Source organism: Numenius arquata, chromosome 10, assembly GCF_964106895.1.
Source record: "Numenius arquata chromosome 10, bNumArq3.hap1.1, whole genome shotgun sequence".
In the NCBI taxonomy this organism is placed as follows: domain Eukaryota; kingdom Metazoa; phylum Chordata; class Aves; order Charadriiformes; family Scolopacidae; genus Numenius; species Numenius arquata.
The window spans coordinates 4015598-4042008 of NC_133585.1; the positions used below are offsets into that span (position 1 = coordinate 4015598).

Genomic DNA, 26411 nt, shown 5'->3' on the forward strand with positions numbered 1-26411 from the left:
GGCATGCGTCCTGGATGCATAGCTCAATTTGTTCTGTACCCTAAAGCCTTGATTATCGTGAAGTGATCGTTTCAAATCTGGATGACTTGTCATTTCTGATACAGTGGGAACTCCTGAGCAATCTCGGACAGCTCTGAGTGGCAGGAGGAGGTCTGCCTGTTGACATTGGTCAGTGCAAAAGGAAGACACTAGATTTTTATTAAGCTGGGTTGGAGTATGTATCACCAACTCACTATTTGTTCTAGTGGGGAACTGAATTTGTTGGCCCAACACTGAAATGCGTCTAACCTATGCTAAGAAGGTAATTTTTCAATGAGTGTTTTGGGTGGACACGCGCAGTCCTGGTGGGAAATTGCCGAGAGGAAATGATCTGACAAAATATGGATGGACCAGCACGTCGCTAGAGACTGTGGCCTCTGGATTCAGTTACCATGGCATGCACTGGGAAGCCTGGTCTAAACTGGGATATAGCGACAAGGTTTAGCTTCTTGATGGAATACACTTGCTTGTTATTGATGGCCCTGTACTGGAAGGCTGTGGAGCTACGGTATAGGAACAGACTGGCAGAGCTGGGATGCAGCAGCATTAGCAGTGGAGCAAGTAGGAGTCCTTCAGCGTGAGGGAGTGGGAGTCTGCTTAGTGTCCAGGCTTTCCTATGGGACTGGTGGCATGCGTAGCTTTCAGCTGGGGGATCCCTGAGTGCTGTGCTCCTCTCCTCATGGCCCTTTTTCCCTTTTCCTTTTGTCCAGTGCCCAGCACAGCATCCCCTCCCGTCTCCAGTGCCTCCAATGATCCAGTGGGCTCTTACTCCATTAACGGGATCCTGGGGATTCCTCGGTCGAATGGCGAGAAGAGGAAACGTGATGAAGGTAGGGGGAGGGGAGAAGCTCATCCTCCCTTTTATATTCTTTGTCCCCATGTACAGGCTCCAATTTCAGGCCAAGGTTTGCAGCTGCTCCAGGGGCTAGATCAGTTTTAGCAAGAGAGACCAGTTCCCCGCCACTGCCCTGCTGGCTTGGAATGCTCTTCTTCCGAGGCCCTTTCATGACAGGCTGCGTCTCCAGACATCTGCTCGGCAGGCAGAGAGCCGTCTCCATTGCTGGAGCTGATCCCAAGTTCATTCACTGCTGGAAACGGCTGGAACTGAACTCCCCAGGTGCCAGCAGGTGCCCGGACTTTGAACTGTGGGTGAACGTGGTTTCCCCGGCTCACTTGTTGTCAAACAAAATGCCACCTCGGAGAAGCACCAGCAATGTGGGAGTTTTATCTTCCATTCCCCTTGCAAACAAGTTCCTGCCCTGTGACGTGCCGTGAGCTGCGTTAGCTGGTGACCGTGAGGGCCCAGTTTCCGACGGGTAGCATTTACCACAGCAGAACTGCAACAGCCTGAAAGCAGAGCAAGGAGGTCTTCTGAGTCCTGTGGCCCCAAGGTTGTTATCTAAGCCTTTCGCTAGAGCTCTAAGGAATTAGGATTAAGATATCTCCTTTTCCTTCCCACCTGCTGGGAAGGATTTAGGGCGAAGTGAATCCTGAAATGAGCCAAAAGCTGGAGCCTCGGGTCTAGCTAGACTGAGTCAGGAGGGGTGGGTAAGGTCTCGGTGCTTTCATGGTGGCTTTGTAAAGTGGTTTTTTGGTTTTTTTTTCTTAATTCTTGCTCTTTTAATTTGATGCATTCAAAAATTGAGGGCCAGGAGGTGAACTTTTTTCTAAGAGTAGTGCCTGACCAGTTTGTTTGGTTCAGCCCTGCCTTCAGTATGGTGTTTTCCCACTGTCGCCTGTTGCATGAGGGGACCTTTTAGCAGTAGAGGTGGCTCGGTGTGCTGTCACCCCAAGGCTGTGCTGTGCAAGAGGATGCCAGGTCTCTCTGTGATACGTGGTGAGAAGAGAAAGCTTTCCTGAGAGAGATGCTCGGTTTGGGGGTTTAGCTGGTCATTTTCTCATCGTTGGTTCTGGTGAGGTTCACGTCTGTGAAGTTGTTGATCCAAATAAACTCAGTAATCCCAAGAAAAAAAAAGGCAGTTATCATGACCCCTTTTTCCCTAATGCAAAGTAAAACTAGAGGTGAGGACCCAATCCAGCTCCTGCTAAAGCAAATGGGAAGATTTTTGCTGATGTCATCGGAAATTGGATCAGGCCCCAGAGGAAGATCCATTTCCCAGCTAGATGGCAGTAGGGCCCAGCGAAGAGAAAAGTGTAGCAATGGAAGGGCTGAGTCAATGCCTCAAAGTCAAAAAATGTCAGGAATAAGAGAGTGCAAACACTGCAAACCCCTCCAGCATTTCCCATCGTTACATACACAGGAAATAGTGACATTTCAAACCGAGTGACGAGTTTCTCTAATGGTTGTGCCAATCTCTTGGCAGTTATTTGGGTTTTTTGTGAACCCCTCTTCTTGTACAGTCCAGCGTGGTGATGACCAGCTCCCAACATGGTGCCTCCATAGCTCATTTTGAAATGAAGCAGATCAATCTGATGTTAGCGGCTGTTCTTTCCAAATACCTAGAAAGATCATCCCACTTTAGATGCAGCCACAGAGTCACTTCCAGCCCCAGAACCTGAGCGTTTTTGGAGCAGTACAGTTAAACACAGAAACAACCGATCAGCCATCTAAGACTGTGACACTTCACAGTGATATATTGACAGTAAGAACAACTCTCTGCGTCTGTCCTTAGTTCATCCCAGATTTGATTTATGAAGGGCAAGCAACTCCCTGCTGTTGGCCAAGAGCCCACATATCCCACTAGGAATCAAAAAGGTACCAGACAGTCCTGGAGATGCTGCTTGCCTTTAGCTCTCAGAGTTTCAGGTGGCAGTTCCATGACACAGCCGCAGCTGCCTTAGAGAACAGCCTTCATCCTGCCATCCCAGGTATCTGCTGCAGGGAGATGTCACGTTCCTGCCCCAGAGAAACCTCGCATGGAACACCTTGCCAGTTGCTGAACAACCCTAGCCAAGAGTTACCTGGGCTAACGGTGGCCTTAAGAAACGCTGAAAGACACCATCACTTTGCAGGGTCCCAAGGCTAGATGGGTCCAAGGGGAGGTTTCGCACAGCCAGTGACCTGCACTCACTCCTGAGCCATCTCCTCTGTAGCTCTGAGGGCTCTGATGGCTCCTGGCTGTAATGGGGATCAGGAAAGCCAGGCAAGAAGTCCAGTGCAGGTGTTTCTTCCATGCTCATGTTGGATGGATACGCCTTCTCAGTATTTCCCAGAGCTTCTGAGCACTGTTTTGTTGCAGTTTCTTAACTGCAGGGTTTATTCTCGCATTGAAAAGCCCTTTTGAGCTCCCAATGCACATCTACTTTCCCAGCATTTGGGGGGCGGCTCTTCTCTAAAGGAGGCAGGAGAAGCGGCACTGCTCTCTCTTTCTCTCCACACTGTTGGACCAGCTCTGCTTCAAGGATTCCTCTGCGAGGAACACAGTTCAGCAGAAAGGGGGGAAGTACCAAGCTGTTCCTGAATCCTTGGTTCCGAAAACCTTGTTAGCAACCTCTTTGATGGCTGGGGGTGGGGGGGGAACAGGGTGGGAGAAAGACAGAGGAGCCTCTATCCGAGCACACCCCCTCCCCCAGGTCCTCCTTGCTGCAGCTGGTGCCTGCATTAGGCAGTAGCACAGATGATTAAGAAGAGGAGAGATAATTATGTGTCAAGATGATGTAGCAGAACTCCCGAGTTGGACAGAAGGAGCCAGACGGATGCAGGAGGTGGGCTCAGCGATGGACGCTGACAGCCAGGTGTGTCCCTCACAGGGAGTTAGAGGGAAGAGGGGAAATCCCAGCCTACCAAATGTGGTGGCTGCAACTGCGAGGGTGGCCTGGGAAGACTATGGCATTGAGAGAGAGCGAGCAGGGAGGTACCTCTTAGTGTCTACCAGTCGCAGGAAGGAACTGTCAGGTCACAAGTCTTTCCTCAAAACTCAGTGTGTCTTCCTCAGGTGAGTGCCAGCGCCTAGGAAGGATGGTCAGGATCTTCCCCGTTAAGACCAGTGATTATAAACCCTCTGACTTAGTTGGTCTCCTATGATTTTTAAAATAATTTGGCTAAAAAAGTTCACCACCGCTTGTGCAGCACAGCGTGCCATTTCTTGCAGTCTATGGACACAGCCAACGGTGCTGTAATTTCCCTCTGACCTTCCCCACCACTTCCACCCCCAGTCTTCCAGAGGCTGAACTGGCCCTGCAACGTGTAAAGACTTTCCCAAGACCACGGAGGGTATCAACCTACAGCTGGAAATGGGAATTGCTGGCTCTTTACCGTCCTAATGTTGTACTATGCTGTGATGGCAGGCCAAGCTCACCACTGTCAGACTACGGAGCAGCAATAAGAAGTCCAGAAGGATAAAGGGGAAAAATAATACACAAATATTTCTGTTGTTCCATAACCCCCTCATTGATAGCTAAAAGGATGAGAATTGGGGTGACCCAGAGGCACTAATGAAAAATCAGTATCACTCATACTGGAGTCTTGAGCACTGGATAAGGAGAAAAAGGGAGAGATGGGAAGAAAGGGAAGGATGGATGGATGGATGGATAGATAGATAATATGAAAACAGTATTTCAAACAGTTCCCTGCGTACCACAGCATCTCCAGCTGGGTGAAACTTTTGGGATCTTTCTGAAACCAGTCTTACTAGAGACAGCTCCTTCTCTCCATAGCAGGCCACAGCCAGACTTCCTCTATAGACCCAAATTCTCATTTGGGATTCGTGTTCCAGTGAGGCTGGGGCTGTAACAATCTCAGCATTATTAATCTTGGTCCCTGACAATATCTGTAGTATTTGACAGCATTACTGGCAATAATATCTGCAGTGCCGACAACAGCAGAGATAATATCCCCCAGTATTATCGGCATTAGCAGGGATCATATCTGCAGCCTGTTATTGGCGGGAGCAGACGTAATGTGGCCAGTATTATTAGTATCAGTAGTAATAAAACCCACAGGCTTGTTAGTACGATCAGTGCTAGTATCGGCAGTAGGTCTGTGGGAGAGGAGGGGACGGAGTGATTGCTACTGTAAATGGCAATAATACTCGGGCTGTTTGCAGTAAAGGAATCCCCGGCGGAGTTGAGGGAGCAAACCTCAGATGGCACAAGTTCCTCCTTTCCTTTCTTCACCTGATGATTAGAGTGATTTCCATGGAAGGAAGCGAGGCAGGGCTGGTGGCGTTTTCCAAAGAGCTGTGTCAGTACAGGTGGTTCACCATCTTCTTCAAAGTAGGGTTGAGCCGTGCAGAGCAGGGCGCTGAGCACTTAGAATTAGACTCATAGAATCATAGAATTGTCTAGGTTGGAAGGGACCTTTAAGGATCATCTAGTCCAACGTCTTGCACTGCTAGTCCTGGAGCTGCAGGACGGGGAGCATCATTGCACTTCTCTTTGGCGCTCCGCGCATCATTTTCCAACTGTTATTACCATGACACCCTCTACTGAGAAGCATTGCTTTTGTTACAGGTGGTTTTCTCTTCTCTCACTCCAAACAGGGGGGACTCTGACTGTAGGGCAGGGGGTTGACAGCGTTCAGCTTGGGGGTTTTCCTACTGGGAAAGTAGAAATGCCTCCTTCAGGTGGAGCGTGAGGCAGGGAGATCTGCAACAGTCCCAGTCCTGAAAGTTGGGTTTTTTTTAGATACTTCCCCAGGACATAGACTGTCTTGAAGAAAATTTTGAACTGGGTTGTTTAAGTGGAAAGAAGCACAGAGAGACGTGTGAAGTGTTTAAGAAGATGTGAGTTTTGAGCAGACGTACAGTAGCCGAGTGTGCCATTGCAAGTATGATCCCAGTTGTGGTGTCCAGAGCGACAATGACAATATAACTTGAGAGACGTGGTTGTGACATTTCCAGTGGCTTTGTGTCATTATCAGTGGCATCCATACGTGTTTGCAGACAGTGTGGCTGTGGTTGTGGTGTTGTTGCGACTGTATCACTGTAGGTTGTGGGTTTGTGACAGTAATGATGGGATTAACAGTGTCACTGCTTGCCATGCTGCCCTGTTACACTCTTCACGGAGGCGGCTGTGAGTTATTCCTGGTGGTGTGTCTGCATCCTTGCTTGCGGTTACGTCGTTTCAATGTGGTAATTGTTAGTACCCTGGTTCAGGCTGTACTGTACTGTCACTGCCATTCATATAGTCGTTACTGCAGCTGATGCAATGTGTTGACTGACAACAGACTGTCACCCGGCCACGAGAGTGAAGTCGATACGGCCATGTCACTGCAGCACTGCGTTGAGAATTGTTTGGTTGGTTTTTTTTTCACGAAGGATGACCACATTGTTCCAGAGCACACTGGGGTTGTTTCAGGACATACAATGTGCTTACACCATCATCTGCAGTACGATGATGCTTTACCGGTGCTGTAGTTGTACTGGTGCAGAGAGGTCCAGCCCTTAACTGTCCCTTAGGGAAGGACATTCGTTTCCCTGTGCTGCCTGTATCTGTTTGCAAAGGGCACGAGCGAGTCATTCCACTTATCGTGGCACCTGATGTATGTTCATCTCTGGGCGCATTAGGGGTATTTCTGTTCTCCCAAACCAGTTGTGTTGTTGAAGACAACAGAAATGCATTTGGACCCCTGCAGGTGACACAACAGCACTGCTGTCCGCAGTGTGGCCGCCTTGTTTCATGCTGTGATTTCTCGCCACCACAGCTGATGCGTTTACCCTATTCTATAGGATTGCTTTATTGCAGGGCAGCAATAGGCTTAATGGCACTGGAGACACGTGCAGTTACATCGCCCCAGGTGCTAACCCCACGTTCCAACCATCACACCCAGTTGTGGGGTGTGCACCCAGCGCTTTACGGCTGTGCACGTGGAGGGAGCAGTTTCTGGAGTGTTTCATGCTCTCACAGGATCTTTCTCCTACTTTCCCTGGGTCTGCGTTGTTTCACGCCACGTGGCTGGGTTGCCAGTGGCTATCAGATTGCAGCCACGGGGTATGACTGCAAACAGCACAGAGTCAGAATCACAGAATGGTTTGGGTTGGAAGGGACCTTAAAGAGCATCCAGTTCCAACCCCCTGCCATGGGCAGGGACACCTCCCACCAGACCAGGTTGCTCAAAGCCCCATCCAGCCTGGCCTTGAACACCTCCAGGGATGGGGCAGCCACAGCTTCTCTGGGCAACCTGTTCCAGTGCCTTACCACCCTCACAGGAAAGAATTTCTTCCTAAGATCTAGTCTAAATCTCCCCTCTTTCAGTTTAAAACCATTACCCCTCGTCCTATGGCTCCACTCCCTGATCAAGAGTCCCTCCCCATCTCTCCTGGAGCCCCCTTTAGGGACTGGAAGGGGCTCTAAGGTCTCCCTGGAGCCTTCTCTTCTCCAGGCTGAACAACCCCAACTCTCTCAGCCTGTCCTCACAGCAGAGGGGCTCCAGCCCTCAGAGCATCTTTGTGGCCCTCCTCTGGGCCTGTTCCAACAGCAGCGGGCATGGGGGAAGTCCAGGCTCATCGTGTCTATACACACAAGTGTAGGTAATGCTCCCTTCTGTTCTAGATGAAAACGTAAATTGAAGAGGGGGTTTATTCTCAGCAGCCACCCATGGCTCCCTCCTGAGGGCCTGTGGCTGGTGGGACTCGTGGGAGGACATAAGGAAGGCACCTGCTGCTCATCCTGCACCGCTCTAAATAAACTGCAGGAGGACGGCTGGAAAAGGGAGAGTATGTGTGGAAAAAGAGAGGAGGGGGAGACTGGATGAAGGAGATGACAGCGCACAAGCAGCACAGCACTGTCAGAAACGTTGGCTGTTGCACCACGGATCTGGAGGTCAGTCCGTAAGCAAGAGAAGACAGTGTGTGTGTGTGTGTGTGTGTGCGCGCGCGCACAGCCTGAGGGCCTGGGGGGTAGGAATTGCTCAGGAGGAGTTCAGGTAAGGGAGAGTTAACAGCTTACATCACGGAAAGCTCTGCTTTGGACAGAACGCTCTGCTTCTAAAGCTTGGAGTGCAGCTTAGTTTGGCAGGGTTGGGTACCGTCTGAAGACAAGCTGCTTTGGCTTCAGCTGTGGTCGTGTGCGTCTCCACGGGTGTATTTGTGTCTCTAGGAACGCGCGCCTGTTCGGGTTTTTGTATTTCTGTGTTAGCATCACTGGTTTCCACTTATCTGTGCTTACGTACTGGGGTGAGTGGCAGGCTGGACCCGTGTTTTTGTGCACGCCTACGGAGACCTGGAAAATGTGTATGTTAAGCTGTGTATAATATTGCCTAGTAGGAGTATGCGTACTGTGGGGACCCTCTGGATGTCTGGGCACGTCCAGCTCAGCGTTAGTGCTATGTATTTCTATGAATGCCAGGTATCTGTATTCCCATTTTGAGCCTATATGTGAATGTTGTATATTTGTATGTATATTCTGTGTGTATGTGTTGTTACATACTTGGAGTATCACTGTATCTCTGTGGTTGCTGGAAATCAATATGTAGCCTGTTAGTGCTGTGCACTTCTGTATGTACTTTGTACAGATGTGTATGTGCATTGGGGTTATATATTTGTGTGTATGTTGTGTGTATATATATATATATCTCGGTTGTTCTTGCCTGTGTGAAGGTTGTTTATTTATGTAAATAGTTTGTATTTGTTTACATGATTTAATTTTGTATATGTGAATTTAAGGGAATTCCTTTGAGTTCCAGGTCTTCGTTTAGTTAGTGTATGTACATTTTTGTAAGTTATTTGTTTATATAGAAATTACATTTAATTGACACGCACCTGCATTAGTACTTCCTTGTGTCCCCGTTTGAATTCTTGTGTCTTTAAATGTTACTGGCTACATTCTGGGAGCCTTACTTACGCACAGAGCTTTTCTTTAAGTTTATTGGGGTGAGTGCTGTGACCGCGTGTGTGTCTGACTGTTTGTTTATAGGTATTTAGTTTGCGGTTAGATCTTCTCCTTCAACTTTTGGACTCGTTCCTGGGAGGGGTTGTTGCAGCTGAGGTGGCAGCAGGAGTCAGACAGTGACAACTCCTCTCCGTGTCTCTGCCTGCTCCCCGTGTCCACCTGGGGAGAGGTTGCTCCCCACCTTTGCCGGTGCCTGTCTCTCTCTCTGGATCTCCTTGCTCACTCTAGATGAGTTCTAGACTGGTTCTGTCCCCATTCAGGGAGGTGACTGCTATGTTTTTTCATGGATGTAAAGAGTATGGGAGTCGGAGTGGTGAGTCAGAATCCATGGTGGCTGGTTCCATGAGGATCTCGGGTTATTGCACAGTGGATGACAGAATAAACTGCAAAAGGGATGGGAAATAGCTGGCAACGTGCAGGCAAGTGGTGTATTAGAGGGTTGTTGGTGACATGGCAACGTGACATGAGACTGGTGGATCAGGGAGCCATGACAGTGGGAGATAGGGATGACACTGTTTTGGGGACAAGTGATAGGGCAATGAGACATGAGGGCAATACTGCTATGGAATCCAGGTGACACGGCACTGAGGCACAACAGGGATCAAGGTGACATGCTGATGACCCAGGGTGATCTATCAGAACAGGGAGGGCTGGGAAACCTCCATCAAGAACCAGTTGAATAAGGCAAAGGAGAACTGGAGAGGGCAGGATGAAGAGGATGTGAGGCAACTCAACAGGCCTGCATGGTGGCTGCAGGAGCCGGGTCACCAACAGTGTGGGACAGAGCTGGGACACCAGCAGCCACGAGGAGATGAGTGGCATCCTGCTGTGAAGGGCTGGGACAGTCTGTTAGCTGTGACTGTTTGCATGACACCGATGGAGAGCAGGGATAACATGGTGATGACATCAGGTGATGGACACATCCTGTGACGGTGGCCATGGACCATGGGGACTGTGTGGGCAGGGGCACTATTCCCAGTTGCTGGAAAAACAAAGAACCTAACGGGCAGTAAAACAAAAACAAAGGAGACTTGGAAGCACCTGACAGCCCTAATTCATCACAGCCCAAGATTTTTTTTTCCCCCTCATGTTCCCATTATATTTGTTTGTAAAAGTGGAAATCAATTTTGAAGGTAATTTTCTGGAAAGAATGGAAGGGAGGTGGGAGGGCCGGATAAGGCAGAGATGGCAAGACAAAAAAAAAAAAAAATTTAGGCCAGGCACAGCCCAGGGGCAGCTCTTGGCAAGGTGAAAGAAAATTGCATATTCAATCTCCATCCATGAATCTCCCTTGCTGCTGCCCGCCTCCTGCTCGAAAACAATGAAGGCTTTCTCCCCTACGCTGCACAACGCCCGAGTATCAGCGCTCACTTTAACTTCAGGGTCATTAATTCACCTGATTATTGCAGGAGAGGAGAGGGTTGCAGAGGCATCCGTTCTAAAGAGCCCTCCCTTAGCTCATCCTTTGATTAGTTTGGGGTGGGGGGAGTTGAGATAATGTGTTGTCTTGGACTCGGTTTAAAATGGGAGGGGTTGAAGAGGGGGTGGAAGGAGGTAGAGGTGGAAAGGGAAAGATGTGGCCGGGCTTGCTGGGGAAGGGAGGGTCGGAAAGCAGTCATTCTTGCATCCCTCTGCTGTGGTGTTACTGCAAATTAAAAGTAGCATGTTCCACTCTGTAGCTATCTTTCAGGCAGGGGAGGGGCATGGGTATATGTCGGCATGGGGATGGGGGGGGATCTTATCATTGCTTCTTCAGCAGCCCAGCGTAGTGTCACCCTGTGAGGTGACATTTGAATTTACAATTCCGCTGAGAAAAGCCATTAATTCACAAATTAACATTTCTCCCTCTCTCTCTCTCTAGCTCTCTCTCTCTTCCTCGCTCTCTCTCTCTCTATCTCACATGGATGTGCAAGCAATTGAAAAGACAAAGGAAATAGCCTTAAGGAAGAGACTTTACTGCTACTCTGTCTGTGCAGAGATTGCTACTACTGCTTCTAGATAGATAAACCAATTACCTGAGCTGCTCTGTTCATGGCAGCCTGCTATTACCCCCTTTTGTAGAGCTGACTCCATTGCTGGATTACACTGTGTGTATCTCATTAATGTAAACCAGCACGAGACTGGGCACCGTCCCTGACCCTTCTTGCCAGAGTCCGTTGCTCTGAAGTGGAAGAGGAGTCAAGAGCAGAGGTGATGGTAGGCACAATGTGCTTCCTAACGCGTAGGGACCAGGCCACACAGAGAACCTGCTTAGAATACCTCCTAGAGGAGCTTATAGGAGATGGGCTTTCCCTTTTCCAGAGCAGACTGCATGAGGTTAACCCTGATCTCTTCCATGTCTTGGTGAGCACTGAGAATGATGCACCAGAGGCCTCACTATGGGCACCAGGTATGGGCAGCGCTTTGCAGCTCCACTCTCAGCATTACCCTGAGTTTCCTCCAGGTGTAAAAACGTGCATGGTTGGCAGATGCAGAGGTGTAGCATCTCTGTAGTGCAACTCCACTGAAAGCCAGTCAGTGATGCCTGTGGAGATGTTCTTCCCAAAGACAAATACTGGACACTACTTCCACACAGCCCCCAGTTCTCTTCTAATTCCCTTTTGTTGCTCTCTCCTGCCATGCTCTTTCTCTGTGTGACACTCGCAGCCTCCGTGTGCATGCTCACACCCCAGGCTTGTCCCCATCTGCTCTGCTGAGGTCCCTTTCAGAGGCTCCACTGCTGGGGTGCATACTGGCAGGCAGCTTTCTCAGCATCTTGTAGGAACAGGCCAGGCTGCCCCTGCCTTTTAGCCTGGTCACACAGCTCTGTGTGTTTGGGCAGAAAACATCCTAGCACCGTGCTTTACATGAAGACTCACACGTTAGTCTTTGCTCACTAAGCGTTCTACCTCTATAGAATTGGAGAGAATCAGAATCATAGAATGGTTTGGGTTGGAAGGGACCTTAAAGATCATCCAGTTCCAACTGCCCTGCCATGGGCAGGGACACCTCCCACCAGACCAGGTTGCTCAAAGCCCCATCCAGCCTGGCCTTGAACCCCTCCAGGGATGGGGCAGCTACAGCTTCTCCGGGCAACCTGTTCCAGTGTCTCACTACCCCCACAGGAAAGAATTGCTTCCTAAGATCTAATCTCAGTCTCCCCTCTTTCAGTTTAAAACTGCTCCCCCTCATCCTATGGCTCCCCTTCCTGATCAAGAGTCCCTCCCCAATAATCTTCACCAATGGGTTTTTCACCCCATAAGGGTTTGATAGGTCCCGTTCAAGCTATTCTTCTACCTTTCATGAAAGCTTGCAGTGGGCAGTTCTCCAGGTAAAAGAAAATCAGATCAGAACTGCTGTTTCTGGAAGCCCAGTCTCCACATGCTCAGCGCATGGAGTGTGTGCCTTCTTTTCAGCATTGCTTTGGCTCCTTAAATCTCCCTAAAAACTTATCTTCTTAACAAGAGCATCCCCCGCGCCCCCCAGGGAGCGCAGCACGTGGCCGGGGAGCATCATCCCGATGCCGGCGCTGGAAGGCGGCTGGCGATGAGCGGAGGAATCGTCAGGCGGTGCCAGTAATTCAAACCATCCTGACCGTTCAGTGAACCCGAACCTGCTGACCTTGACAGCACCAGGCAGCGGCGGCCTCAGGAATCCCAACCTTTAGCGAGGCATCGGCAGAGGACGGCTCCCGCTCTCTCTCCCTTTCTTTTTCTCTCTCTCTTTCCCAGCACATCCCAGCAGCCCAAGGGAGCCCAACAGTCAATCCCCAGCGCACCAATTAGCTCCTAATTTGGCTATCTCTTCACTCCCAAGTCTACGTCAATGTGATGTTAAGCATCGCCTGCCATTCGCAGATGGAAATCATTCCTGTAGAGGGATGTCTTCTTGCGCTCAAGGAAAACACTAAGCACCTTGTTCTCAGTCAGGGCCAGAGAGAAACCCCTCCTTCTCCCAAAACAGGGGGTGCTGCTGCTGTTCAGAAGGAAAGCAGGAGCTCTTTGCTTCCCTTAGTGATAGCATCAGATCCCCCAGCCTTGTTTCACTGGATCCCAGGGGGAAGCAACAAGATCTCACCAGGCGATTAGTTTGTGAGAATCCTGGCTGGAGAGATGAGGGGCAAGGAGGTGACCAGAGTGGAGGTGACCACAGTGGGGGGGGACTAGAGTGGAGGGGAGAGAGAGAGAGAAGAACCAGTGTGCTTAATTTTGCCACGAGAACTTGCATTAAACTAAAAATGCTGTTTGTGAACATTTTAAGACCCTTCCAGGGAATACTGGATTTCCTCCAGCTACTTCCATGGCTGCCAAGCAAGACTTGAAACGAACAGCATTTTGTGTTGGCCTGCAGAGGCTGGGCTAAGCGCTAAGACCTTGCTCATGGGGACAGCTCTGTTAAGAGTAGGTGGCCTGAAAGAAGCAGTTACAGATAGCTGCTATGGAAACACAGCAGACAGGTCTGTCTGTCTTCTGCTTGTCTCCACTGACAATTCTTTGAAGGTGATTTTTTTCATGCATCAGATAAAATAAAGGACACTTTGACTAGGTGTCAAATGCAATTCATGACCATTTTAAGGCCCTTTAAAATGTCAGAGTTTCATCAAGGGGCCTAAAAATAATGTCTAGGTCCACATTTATCCTTTGCTTTTCTTTCATCCATCCAAGCATCCTACTGATTACACCCCATCAGCTTCAAGGTACAAAGTCCTCTTCCCAAACACACAGGAGCAGTGCAAGGACAGGAGCTGGGTCATGGGTATCACTGTTTCTATTTGGATGTGGAGTAGGTCAGGATTTCTTTCACTGGATCGGCCTTTTTTTGGGGAGCTTAGAGGTGTTACTCTGCTTTTAAGCTAGGGGATCTGCATGGGAACAGCTTTGTAGGCATCTATATATGAAACATCCATCAAGTCTTGAGTGCCTTCTAGTCCTCTCTTAGCTGCTCTAGAAAAGGCTGTTAGAAAGGACAGGTACAATTCTGCTCTTGGTTTCCCAAAGGAGCTGTTGCTTTTTTGCTTTGGGTTTTGGCATCTACTGTGGGAAGAGTTAGGCCTTGAACAGAAGAGTTGACCTTGCAGCAGATCAGAACTATCCTAGAGTTTGGGACAACTTTCCTAAATCCCAATAAATTAAAAAAAAATACCCCACTAGCTAATCCTCAAAGATACTTATGGCTCTTTGCACAGCCCTCTCTTGTTTGTGGAATTAATTGCTACCCCTCTTGTTTCGAGACTACTTACTTCTTCGGGACTGCGTCCCCTCTTGCTTGGGGACTATTTTTTACAGTTTGGAACATATCTCTGATGTAGATCTTACAGAGGTCATATCAGTATAGGATCCTTCATATATCAGTGAGGGCCTTTACACGAGTTCATGCAGAAAGAGTCCAAATTATTCTACTAGTGCTTTACAGTTATTATAGGAATGAGCATTCAAAAAAAGGAGTTTGCATGGTGAGAAACCAAGCAGATTGCAGCGTATCGCAAGCCTGTAGCTCTTCCATTGCATGGCATTTTGCAATTACCCATCCTGTATAATACATTGTTTATTAACCTTCCCATTCGGAAGATCTCATTTACTGCTGAAATGTGGCTGACTCTCGGGTGGACCATGGCAGATGTTGAACAATACAGAGCATCAACAGTGAAATTTTGCTGTGCCATGTCCAAATGAAACCACAGGAGAATTAAGATATGCTGTGGGTAATCACTCAGGCTGGATTTTGTTCAGGACAGCCAGGTTAATGTCTGCACTCTTGCAAAAAATGCCATGGGAATTTTAATGACTCTGAGTGATTGGAGCCTTTGTTTTATGGCACGTCAAAAATGGCAGCTCTAAAAACACTCTGCTTGAGCACTGGTTTAGTGCTGACTCAGAAGGGCTTCCAATAACATGATTCACTAGCATCTGGCTCAGGGGCAGGCACAGCCTTCTTGGGCGTGTGAGGTTAAGATAAAAGCACGTATGAGGGGAAAATAAGGTGGAATGAAAGGAAGGAAGAGTCTAGAGCAAGGGAAATGGAAAGAAAGGAGGTGTTAAGGAGCATATTAGTAGGGGACCAAGCCAATGGAACTCAGCAGGCTAGAGAGGAATTCATATTTTCTACACTGTGCATTAGAGGTATCCATAGCCTGATCCAAATCTACTGAGCCCTAGCGCTGGTGGCTTCTCCGGTGCCAGTGTGCTCCACAGGAATGTCAGGGATCTCCCAGAAACTGGGAGATGGGGCTGGATGGGGACAGCCTAGCTCTCCTCTCCCTCCCTTGTCTCCAGCGGTCCTGATAGCAGTGTTGATTTGCATGTCAGGCAAAGCACTGCTTGAGAAAAAAAAAAACAACCCTCCGAGTGTGGCGGTGTCAGCGCTCGCTGTTGTTCGACAGTGTAAAATTAAATTAATAAAGCCCCCAACACAGGAAAACATAACAGGAAATTAATGGCCTTTACTGTCGCTCTGATGCAGTCATTTGCAACCCTGCTTTCCGCACCAAAGACTTCATAAATGCAAGCAGTTTCTCTAAACAAGCATAGTTAGGGCTGCATGCGCTGTAATTTTTTGCGTTGCTTCTGTCCTTTGGAGCTAACAAAAGCCACCCTTTTTTTTTTAATGTGCTCACCAAGGGGGATCCTGCCAAGAAGTAGCTCCCCAACAAATGGGCTTAGGAAAGTGAGAGGAAGGAGCTAAGTCACGCCGAGGATGCTAAGAGCATCTTCTGCCCTGGCAGAGGGACCGGCACAGCTCCCGGCGCCCCTGCTTTCCCCAAGGGCTCTGCACTAAAGGCAACGTTGTGGACACAACAGCATAAATCAGGATAACCCTTCGGATAACTTTCAGGATGTGTAAATCAGGATAACCACTGAATACAAGAGACTTTTAGATTTATGCTAACTAGAGGATGTGACCCACTGTGTGACAGTGCCGCTTTGCTACTCCACCAGCAGAAACAAAGCAAGTGTACCGGGTCCTGGAGGCAGCCGCATTTCTATCTGGCTGAGTCAAGCCTAATAGCGCTAGTAAGAGAGACTGGACGCTCTGTCCCTCATTACAATGGTATAAATCCCCCGTGCCTCTTCTGAGGTAAGGGAATTGTGCATTTGCAAGCACCTGGCTGAGAGCAGAATACGGCCACTCACCTCCAGCACACCCAAAGGGCACAAAGCCGCAGTGACTGCTCGCACGGAAGCCAGCAGCTTTGACTCCCCAGGCTAACACGCCTCATCTGCGCACCCCCACACGCTGTGGGACGTGTTGTACACGCGTGTGAGGCAGCCACTCACAGCCCAACGCCTGGAAAAGCCTTTGCTGGTGTATTCATTGAGGTTGGATGTGCTGATTCTTACTAACACACAAACCTAAGTCTGTACAGAGTTTCCCAGATGCTCTGGCCTGAATTTGCAATCATACACTTAGATGCTGTAGTAAATACAGATGATTTTCATACACATACACACACTCACGCCCTTAAATGCACATTTGCATGCTCCCGTGATAATCCAAGACAGATCTGAGTACACAGTTCATTACGCATTTGCACACACAATTCATTTCATTTACATTCTCATTGAGCATTGCCATTTTGCTCATGTAAGCCCTGCATTAGAGCTGCACTGCCCATCCCTGCTCCATCTGAGTTACTCTGCCGTACGCAGCCCCGGTGTTAGGAGCACGGCAGCCCCCCAGGTGTCAGGCACCGCTCGCATCTCACTCTTCCTCAGCCTGGCACGCTCAGCTTCCCTGCATGAGCAGCCTTCCTCGCTCACCGATTCCTCATTTGAGCTATACTGGCATTTCAAAGCATAAAATCCCTTTGTTTCTGACCCTTTCTGCTCTGAGCCTGAGCATGTAAGTAACAAATACACACAGTTTATGTGTCACTGACACATTTAAACTACAGAGACGCGGGGACCAGCACAGTTCCATCAATTAGCATGCTCAGATTCAGGCTTGTGGATTCTCTTGAGGCAAACGGACACAGGAATCTCAACAACTGCAGAGTTCACAAAGGCTGATACACTTCCTTAAGGTGATATTTCTCCAGCTCTCATCTCCCACTATCCCTATTTTTACAGGATAATGTACATAATCTGAACTTGTTCCGTATCTTCTTTCACTCTCACATTATAGATCCCTGATAACATTCCTTCTTGAACTGCTGAGCCTTGCCAGCCCCTTCTGTGCTCTGTCATCTCTATCCTAGAGATGGGGAGGGACTCTTGATCAGGGAGTGCAGCCATAGGGGGACGAGGGGGAACGGTTTTAAACTGAAAGAGGGGAGATCTGGATTAGGTCTTAGGAAGAAATTCTTCACTGTGAGGGTGGTGAGGCACTGGAACAGGTTGCCCAGAGAAGCTGTGGATGCCCCATCCCTGGAGGTGTTCAAGACCAGGCTGGATGGGGCTTTGAGCAACCTGGTCTGGTGGGAGGTGTCCCTGCCAATGGCAGAGGGGTTGGAACTGGATGATCTTTAAGGTCCCTTCCAACCCAAACCATTCTATGATTCTATGATTCTATCCTGCACTCACTTGGCATCCTTTCCACCTGCGTTTCAGGTTCATCTTTCTCCCCACCAGTTCTGTTACCACAGTCAAAGCCCTGACAATTCTCGCAGCACTACTACGTACTGAAATACAGAATTAGAGATTACATCTTGAGATGACACCTTCTCTCACGTTGCCCGAAAGGCTGCAAACATTCTTCAGGACGGAAATGTAAACCAAATTTTATATCCTTCCTTTTCCAAACCCTACTGAGTAACACCAGAAAGTTACAGGGATGAAAAGATTGCCAGATTAGGGCTGCCGGTCCTTGCCCTTGTCCCTACTGTGGGGAGCACAGTATTAGTTTAATAACCATTGAGGATGCAAATGGAGTCTGTAGAAACATCATCACAGCCAGACTGGATCAGCTTGTGCAGACCAGGACACTGGTCCCAGACACTTCTAACCATGTGAAAATGTGTGATCCGCTCCCCCTGGCCCAGGACTTTGTCCCTGATCTCTCCCTTGGTTGGGGGGTCAGCTCAGACGTGGATGCGGGAGGTCTGCTATTCCCAGCGGGAGCTCGATGCTGAGGTTTGAAGCCCGGGAATGATAGCCCTGGGCTCCTTCCCGGCCCCGCGCCGAATGCAGCGGGAGGGTCTGCGCAGGGCTGGCTGCCGTGAATGACAAGCGCTGGCTATCGATCGCGTTCTGAACTCGGCCCAGCCGATAGAAGGTAATTAATGACTCCATTTGCCTCAGTACCGAGGAGAACAATTGAGTTTGAAACTGCAACAACTGGCAGTGCGGGGAAAGGCCCCCCGGGACGTCCAGGAAAGCTGCATGACAGGTCCCAGGCTGCGCGGGGACACGGGAACACATCAGAGGGGGAAAAAGAGAAGGGAAATCGGATAAAGGCAAAGAGCAACCTTAACACAAAGGGTGATTCGGGAAAGAGCAGCACACGTAGCCGCGAGTGCCCGGAGAGTGGGACAGGGCTGCTCTGTCACCCCCCCTCGGGGACGGTGACAAAGGCAGGCGGCAGGAGAGGACAGGGTGGTCTGGCTGACGCAGAGGGATGGCATTTCAGCAGCCGGCTCAGCACGGCTGAGTTAGACGGATGCGTTTCCCTGGGAGGCTTTGACAATTAGATGGGTTCTGCTGTGTCACCTGGCTGGCAGTTCTCATGCCAGTCACATTCGCTTTTATTACGACTGTGATTTTTATTGGTAGCGCTGCCAGGCCCCAGCTGAGATCGGGGCCCCGCGAGGCAGCAGGCAGACACGTCATGGGCCGGTAATAGCCCCTGCCCCAAAAGAGAAGAGAATCTCCACGTTTGTGTGGCAGCTGCACAACTTCTCATCACCCTCCTACATGTTTCTGTGCCACAAAGGTCTTTCTATGTCAGCAATACTTCTGAATTATTTGTTGAGGGGGCCCTATCCCACCTTGACCAAGGGTGCTCTCTGTCACCCGTAGCCAGGGAAGTAACTCTATTACGCTGCTTTGTGCCACTTGTACATGATGGTGTCCTTGTGGCTTCCAGACCTGGGAATGTCTCTTTGTTTTGGAGCTATTTAATGGACATATTCCACGTCAGCTGTAGTTAAGGTTGTTCCTGCGTCCTCTGGCACAGCATTTCCTTGTTATCTGTCAGGATACTCCTGTGACACCCCTGGAGCCTTTCTGTGTCTGGTGTCGAAGGTTTGCGCTGAACATCGGCTGCGTGCGCTCCCCCGGCAGCCCCTCGGGAGGAGGGATGTTTCCTGTCACATGTGCAAGGCCAGTCCTGCTCACGCTGACAGCGACTGTGTGCTCTCGTGAGGGACACGATGACCGAGGCCGTGGTTCACCTCTCAAGCTGTTTGTTAAGATCCTTCCGATTTAAGAGAGAGGTGTCCCTGTGTTATGGTACCACAGAGTTTCCCTCGCCAGTAAAAGGGGAACTGGGAAAGGTGATGGTGCTTCCTAACAGTACAGCAAGTGCAGTTATCCCGGTGGCATCCCCAGACTCATCCTGCAGTTGGAGCATTCCAAGAGCTGCTTTCTTGGCAAATCCCCATCCCTTAAACTTTTACTCCTAATACCATTCTTCGTCAGCGCACTGTTGCCCACGATGGTGCCATTCCTCATGGGATCTGCTAGTCTTTCCCAACCCCAATTTTCCCCATGAGCTCTCCCTTCATTTTCACCCACAATCCTTTGATGGACCCCATCTCTTTCCCAAAGTCCTCTCTGCTCCTTACTGCCACCTTTGCTCATGGCCACCCAGTTCTCAGCTCCCATACTTGTGCATTACGATATTTGAGGCTTCTCCTGATAATCCAGCTCCCAGAGTCCTACGCTTAGATGAGAATCACAACTTTGACCTAAAAGCAGATAGAAGTGTCTGTCCCTTGCAGTTTCAGGGGAAAAATGAAAATGCATCCTCTGTAGGTTTTGACACCAGGAAACAAGCACAGGGAATTTCCAATCCTTTGGTTTTGAAGCAAATACAATGATCCACGACTGCGAACGTCTCAGCGTTAGCAACACAAGCCATAGAAATCTGTCTTTCAGGATCACCTCTGTGAAACTTTCCTCACTTCTTAAGTAAAATCTATATGCACAGCTGGTATCACAGCTCTGTGATGTTTAGGATTTGTGTGCCCTACCGTTATTAAGTCCAGTACTACTGCAAGCTGTCTAGACAAGGTTCACCTTGAGGTAGCCTACAGGCCTCTGTCAAAAGTTTCTTTTCTTTTGTAGATTTTAAAGCTCAGGCCCTGGCAGAGCGCCCCCCCCCCCCATCCAGAACTCCCACCAAAACCAAAGCATTGCCTTTCTCCTTACAACTTTTCCACCTCTCCCTATCTACTTGCTTGCTTTGATCATTCTGATTTCTTATCTAACCCCGTTCCTTCCCTTTCTCCTCCCTTCATGCTTTTCTTTCATTTCCCACTGATGATAGAGGTCCTTTCTTATCAGCTGGTCCTGAGTTTCCCAAGTACAGATACGCGCTTACGTACACACACACACACACACACACACGCGCCGACACAAATAAATAAATAAATAAAAAGGTCAGTGAGCAGAGCAGCAATAACCCCTAAAACAGTACTATCAGAGGGACATGATTGATCAATTGAATTCCATAGCAGCTGAAAAATGTGGGATTAAGTAGTGTATTATACGCACAATGAGTTGAGGCATGATGTTCATTTCAAGTTCATTTCGCCAGCCCTCTGCCACCAGATCAGGCAATCAATAGGGGCAGCAGATATCATATATCACCTCTCTCCGTGCTAGGGAGAGAGCACCATAATCTCTCGCAAATTTAGAGTGACAGATTTGTCAAGATCTGAAGGGCCCCTGAATAAATGAAGGAAAAGAGACTCCTACAGCGACTTGGGAAAGCTGTGGTTTCAGCTTCTTCACACAAAGGCATGGCCTGTGCAAACACGGGGAACACGCGTGCACAGGGCTCTGCAGGCAGACAGGAATTGTAAATATATGTGTATGTGTGCACTAATCTGTGCAACCACCCGGGGCACCTCACTAAAGGGTGAAATCCGGTTTAATGACAATCAATGGCAGTTGTACCCTCTACGTGAACACCCGTCCGCTCACACCGAACACCATGCGCTGCGTAGGGCTGCCATCCTTGAAAATCAAATACAAACGGCTGCTCAGGCATGTACGGTGATCCAGAATCTATAGAATACCAGTTTAATGATCTACTGCAAAAATACCCACGTATATTAGCATCATGGTGTGCACAGCCATGCACACTGACTGACACGTGTGGGAAAATCCTCAAAGGCAGCTTCCCAGGGTGAGACAAGTGCTGATACAGAAACACACATTATTTTTTTTCCCCTGAGCCTGGACCCAGGAATTCTGTGCCAGCTTTCTGCAGGGAGGAGCCCAGAGAAGTGCCTGCTGGAATTGGGAGCCTGAGCCTCGAGCTACCCTAGTCCTCCTGAAAGCTACTCCCTGCATAACAGCCCAGTTCACCAAGCCCAGTCTTTGCTTTGTTTTCCCTTAGTCAAATCCACCAGCTTTCAGGATTGAAAACTCCAGCTTTCAGGAACTTGAGGATTTTCCCTCATGTGAAAAAGCACAAGGAGAAGAGAAAATTCCACTAAACAGCCTTGCTCTGCCTTGGGGTGGAAAAGAAAGAGAGAAGGGGCTGCTCAAGGGAAGGCTGCTGGCTGGGACAAATCAATATGTAATATTTTCTATGGTCTTGCGAGTGGTACTGTACTACGTTACTGTATATAATGTACTATTGATTATATCATATCATATAATCACCTATAAACGGATATATCTCATAGCCAGGAGGCAGCAGGCTCAGTTATAACTCTGGGCCACCAGTTGGGCATTAACTGTGCCAGGAAAATACCCATCTTGGCACCATCCACAAGCTAAAAGATGAAAAGGGGGAGTGGCGTGGTTCTGGCTGTGGCACAGTGAATGCCCCCCCTGGCTCCTGGGAGCATCGTTTCCCAGGAGGAAAAAGGTCTATACGGATCCCCCAACCACTTTCCTGACAGGCAGCGAGTTTCTGAGATTCACAGCCTGGAAGCCACGGAGAAAGGCTGAAGTCTGAGGAATAATAGTGAAAAAGCAGGAAGGTAATCGCAGCGTAAGAGGGAGAACCTGATTTTAGGTTAGACAGGGTGATAAGACAGTCAGACTCGTGTCTGATGAAGCACAGTAGGTGGAGATTTGGCATGAAGGGTATGGAGGTATATCAGCATGGATGAGACAGGGGATTATAGCCGGTCTCACCAAAGTTAGGCTGAGAGGTGACAGCAGAAAGATACTCAGCACAGTTGGAGAAGATTATAATGAGCAGACTTGCCTCAGATGAGATGAGGGATTATGACAAAGGAAGATTCACTTCAGCTGGGACAGGAGGTTATAACAGACAGACTCACCTTGGATGTGACAGATGCTAATAGCAGGAGACTCACTCACTTCAGATAAAAAGGGGTTATAACCGAGATAAATGCACCTCATTTGAGTTGGGGGATAACAGGGAAAAAAAAAAACAACCCAACAGGTGGGTGATAAGATGGTTTATCACAGGGAAAGATTCACTTTGGATGGGGCAGGGCATTTATAACGGGCTCACCTGGGAGGGGAGGAGCGGGCTGTAAGAGACATTGGATGGCACAACAGAGACACAGACCTGGAAGGTGGCAGGAGGGACTGCAGCGGGACTGGGCTGTCTCAGGGGGCTGTCGCAGCTACAGAGATGCGCTTCCGGCCTTGCTTTTACCCGAAAAAGGCTTTTTTTTTCCTAGTCAGAACAAAGCAATACCAGGAAGGCCCATTCCCACTGAGTAGGAATAGGTTTTGTAATACAATAATTAATTTTGGATAGGAAGGGAGACCGGCACAGACAAAGATTCATCTCGTTTTGGAGGGAGTTTTATAACAGGGATACAGGTTGTGATAAATCCCGAGCTTCCCGTAGGAGAGCGGGACAGAGATCAGAACAGAAACCAACAGACACTCCACGGGGAGAGCCTTGTCTCTGATGAGACATGGAGTCATAAACGGGATCGTCCCTGTTATCTGAGGGGGACGAAAGACTCATCTGGGGTACGACAGGACAAAATCAGATGAGAAGGAAATGATAACAGAGATATAACTTCTATTGGGACCAGGGAGCTACAACAGAGACCGACTCCCTTCCAAGCTTTAAGAGAGAGCCCTTTCTCCCTTCCAGGCTTCCTCAGCCCTCTCCAGCACAGGTCCCTCCCCAGCATCCCGGTTTCTCTGTGAGCTGCCTCTCCGGTAGCCTCCTAGCGATGCTAATCGCTGTGCTTTGCTCCCATTTTATGCTCAGCAATGGAGATTTGGCGATTTTTAACACTGCAAATCAGCAGAACCGAAACTCATCTCTCTGAGCCAAGCATCATTCTCCACAGCCTCGCTCCCCCCAGGCAGGAGAGTCCCACGGAGCCCACGGGAGCAGCCCGGCCACTCCAGCAGTCAGGAGGGGGCTTCCCTCGGGTCCCCGCAGTGTCCCCTTCCTGCAGGAGTGGCACAGCTCCCTGGGTGGGGGCAGAGGGCCCCCGCTCTTTCCCGTTGTATCCTTGCCCCGCCATCCCTTGCTGATCCGAGCCAGGGTGGTGCTAACTCCCTGTTTTCTCTGTCTGTGCCCTGCAGATGTATCCGAGGGCTCAGTTCCCAACGGAGATTCCCAGAGCAGCGTGGACAGTTTGCGGAAGCACCTTCGTGGCGACACTTTCACCCAGCAGCAGCTGGAAGCTTTAGATCGAGTTTTTGAGCGTCCTTCTTACCCTGACGTCTTTCAAACATCAGAGCACATCAAATCTGAGCAGGTGAGGGCCCGGCCTGGTGATGGGGACCCACAGGCGCCCATAGGACGATGGCAGGGAGATTCCCTCACCGAAATCCCTCTCCCCCTTTTCATCCCTTGTTCTCACACTGAGCTGTTATTGCACACCCATCACATTTACATTTTACAGCATTTTCTAGTTGTAAATACATCACTGTGCTGATGCAAGCGTATACACGAGCTCTCCCTCCTCTCGTGAACTTGCTGTATAGACGCACACCGTGCCCTCCCGAAATCCCCGTGGCTGCCTTTCCCTCTGCACACACTCCTGCAGGTATGTGGACATGTTCTTGCCATGAACACGCAAAACATGCATGTCCACCGGCACACAGCACCACGTGGGAACTCCTGCGCTCTCAGATCCCACCAGTGACCACCGAGCCACGGCGTCGGGCTTTAACAGAGCATTTTCCTTCATGGCCCAAAGCTGAGACTTGACTCCCATCTCCAACCGAGTTTTCCGCACTTCTGCAGCTCTGCCCCCCCTCCCCTTTCCCTTACTCCCCTGCTCCCCCGGCCTTTTATCCCAAAAGCTGTTTGTCTTAATAAAATGAAAATCAAAAGTCTTTTTAAACCGCCCCAAGCCATAAACCAACAAAGGAAGAGAAGGAGAGGCTGGCTGTGGACTCCCTTCATCCCAGAGTCCCTGGGTTTATTACAATGAATAACCTTTATTTACTTTCATTAGACTATTAAGCACCAGCACAGTCATTTTTCCCCCTGAAACTCTGAGCAGGGCCCATAAAGCAAATCCGAAGCCTAATTGAGTTCATTTTAATTTCTCTCCGATCACAGCGAATTACTCTGGTGATAAATCAGGGGGCAGGCTCACCCCCAGTAGAAGGCCTAATTTGCAGCTAATTACAAAACTGATTTCTACAGGAAGATCAATACGAGAAGGAATTGGAAATGACTAGGCAGTCCTAGCCAAGCAGGGACAGGGGCGGGGAGGGGGCAGCGAGCGGGGAGCCCACTGGAGGAGGGGGAGATGCGGGGAGGGGGTTGGGGAAGCGCACGGAAAAAAAAAAAGAGAGCAGAAAGAGCAGAAAATCAGTTTTAATTTAACGTAATATTAATCAGAGCAACTTTTCCTGCTGTTTTGTAGCCTTCCCGGTTTCTCCAGCTCCCGCGTCTGGTCCGGAGGCTGCCACAATAAAAAGGCAATTACCAGAGCCTTTCGGACAGGACACCCTTTCAGATTCAATGGCTCTCCCCCTCCCACCCTTCTGTTAGCCATGTGGCTCCCCCCTCCCCAATTTCATACCCCAATGCACAGAGTGACAGAGGCAGGGGATGAGGCTTCTTTGTTTGTTTTTAAAGAGCTAGGACAGAGGTGACAGCGGAGGGGAGGCAGAGAGCCTCCTGGCTACAGTGGGCCAGCCAACGCTGGCTGCCTCCTACTGCCCGCCTGTCCCGCTCGTGTCATCGCAGTCCTCTGCCCCAGCTGTCCTTGTCACCAGGGCAAACACCTCCCTTCTCCGCTCAGCCAAGAGGAGGGGACGTGGGTTTCCCTTTTCTTCTCCCCCAGGCTGGCACCACAGCACCGAACCAAGGCTCCATCATACCAGAGATAACGGGCCAGATCCCTCACCCCTCTTCCCCTTCATCCTAGGACAATCCCCCCAACCCCAGCAGCCCTCTTGTCACTTCATCTTCTCCCTTTCCTCCTCCTCCTCCTCTTCCATCTGTGCAGGGGTTTGCAGCTCTCCTCTTCCTCCCCCCCATCTGTACACCCTTCCCTTTCTGCCGGCGCATCAATAGCGAGCTGTCTTTCTCCTCTCTTCCCCAGGGTAATGAGTACTCCCTCCCAGCTCTGACCCCTGGTCTCGATGAAGTCAAATCAAGTCTATCCACCTCTGCTAACCCAGACCTGGGGACAAATGTGTCAGGACCCCAGACGTACCCTGTGGTGACCGGTAAGCCGCCTGACCAAACAGCAGAACCAAGCTTTTTTATTTATTTCCCTCATCACCATTAGCTTCTGCTTTTTTCTGCTAATGCAAGATACCCCTCACGGAAAGAGACAGAAAGACTGGAGGACATAAGGCCTCCAGAGAAGCTTGAAATTCAGAGTGTTGGTAGCTTTGGGTACACCTAGAGGTGCCCCAGGTGTGACTCCAAGACAGAGAAACCCAGGCGTGAGTTAGGAACTTGTGTGTCCAGGTGGGGCTTAGGGACGGGTGTTGGTGGAGGACAGGTATGTCCAAATACGCTCTGTGATTTTTCCTTTGGGTCTGAAAACAAAAGGGTCATGGCTTCCCCACGATCCCCTTGGTTTTCTTGCAGAGAAGTAATAATTTAAGTTTTATTCAGCCCTGGCATTTGGAAGGGGCATTTGCAATCGAAGTACTGAGGTCTGCTGAACTGTGACTGCTAAACTCCCTCTTCCTGAAGAGTCTCTAATGGCAGCTGGCAAAAGAAATTTGTTCACAGCCTTTCCCCTTCCCTCACGTGTGGGCACATTAAACTCAGGTGTGACCGGGAGAGTAGGAGATAAGGACAAGTGCAAGACGGTAGAGGAATCGGGATGCACAGAAGTAGGAGGCAATTTCTGCAGTGGCAGCTCCACAGAAACTTCCTCTTTGCTGGTGGCACGTGCAGGACCTCAGTGGCACAGGGTTGTCCTGGGGCCAAGGGCCGTCCTGATACCAGCATTAGATTGCCACGGGTCATCCTGATACTGCCTGCTCTGTGCGTGTCTAGAGCCACAAGGAGATATTCTGGTGCCACAGCCCTTCTTCTCAGGCTTTAGGTGCCACTGCTCCCTGCTC

At 49.6% G+C, this 26411-nt stretch overlaps 1 protein-coding gene across 2 annotated transcripts in view; it reads left to right on the forward strand.

The window, feature by feature from the left end:
- PAX2 (paired box 2) overlaps positions 1-26411 on the forward strand; it is an 86776-nt gene that overhangs the window by 37963 nt on the left and 22402 nt on the right. For both annotated transcript variants that reach the window (XM_074154245.1, XM_074154244.1), the window contains exons 5-7: positions 750-869; positions 23448-23623; positions 25430-25556. In XM_074154245.1, coding sequence (XP_074010346.1) covers positions 750-869; positions 23448-23623; positions 25430-25556 — 423 coding nt within the window. The remainder of the gene's footprint in view (positions 1-749; positions 870-23447; positions 23624-25429; positions 25557-26411) is intronic.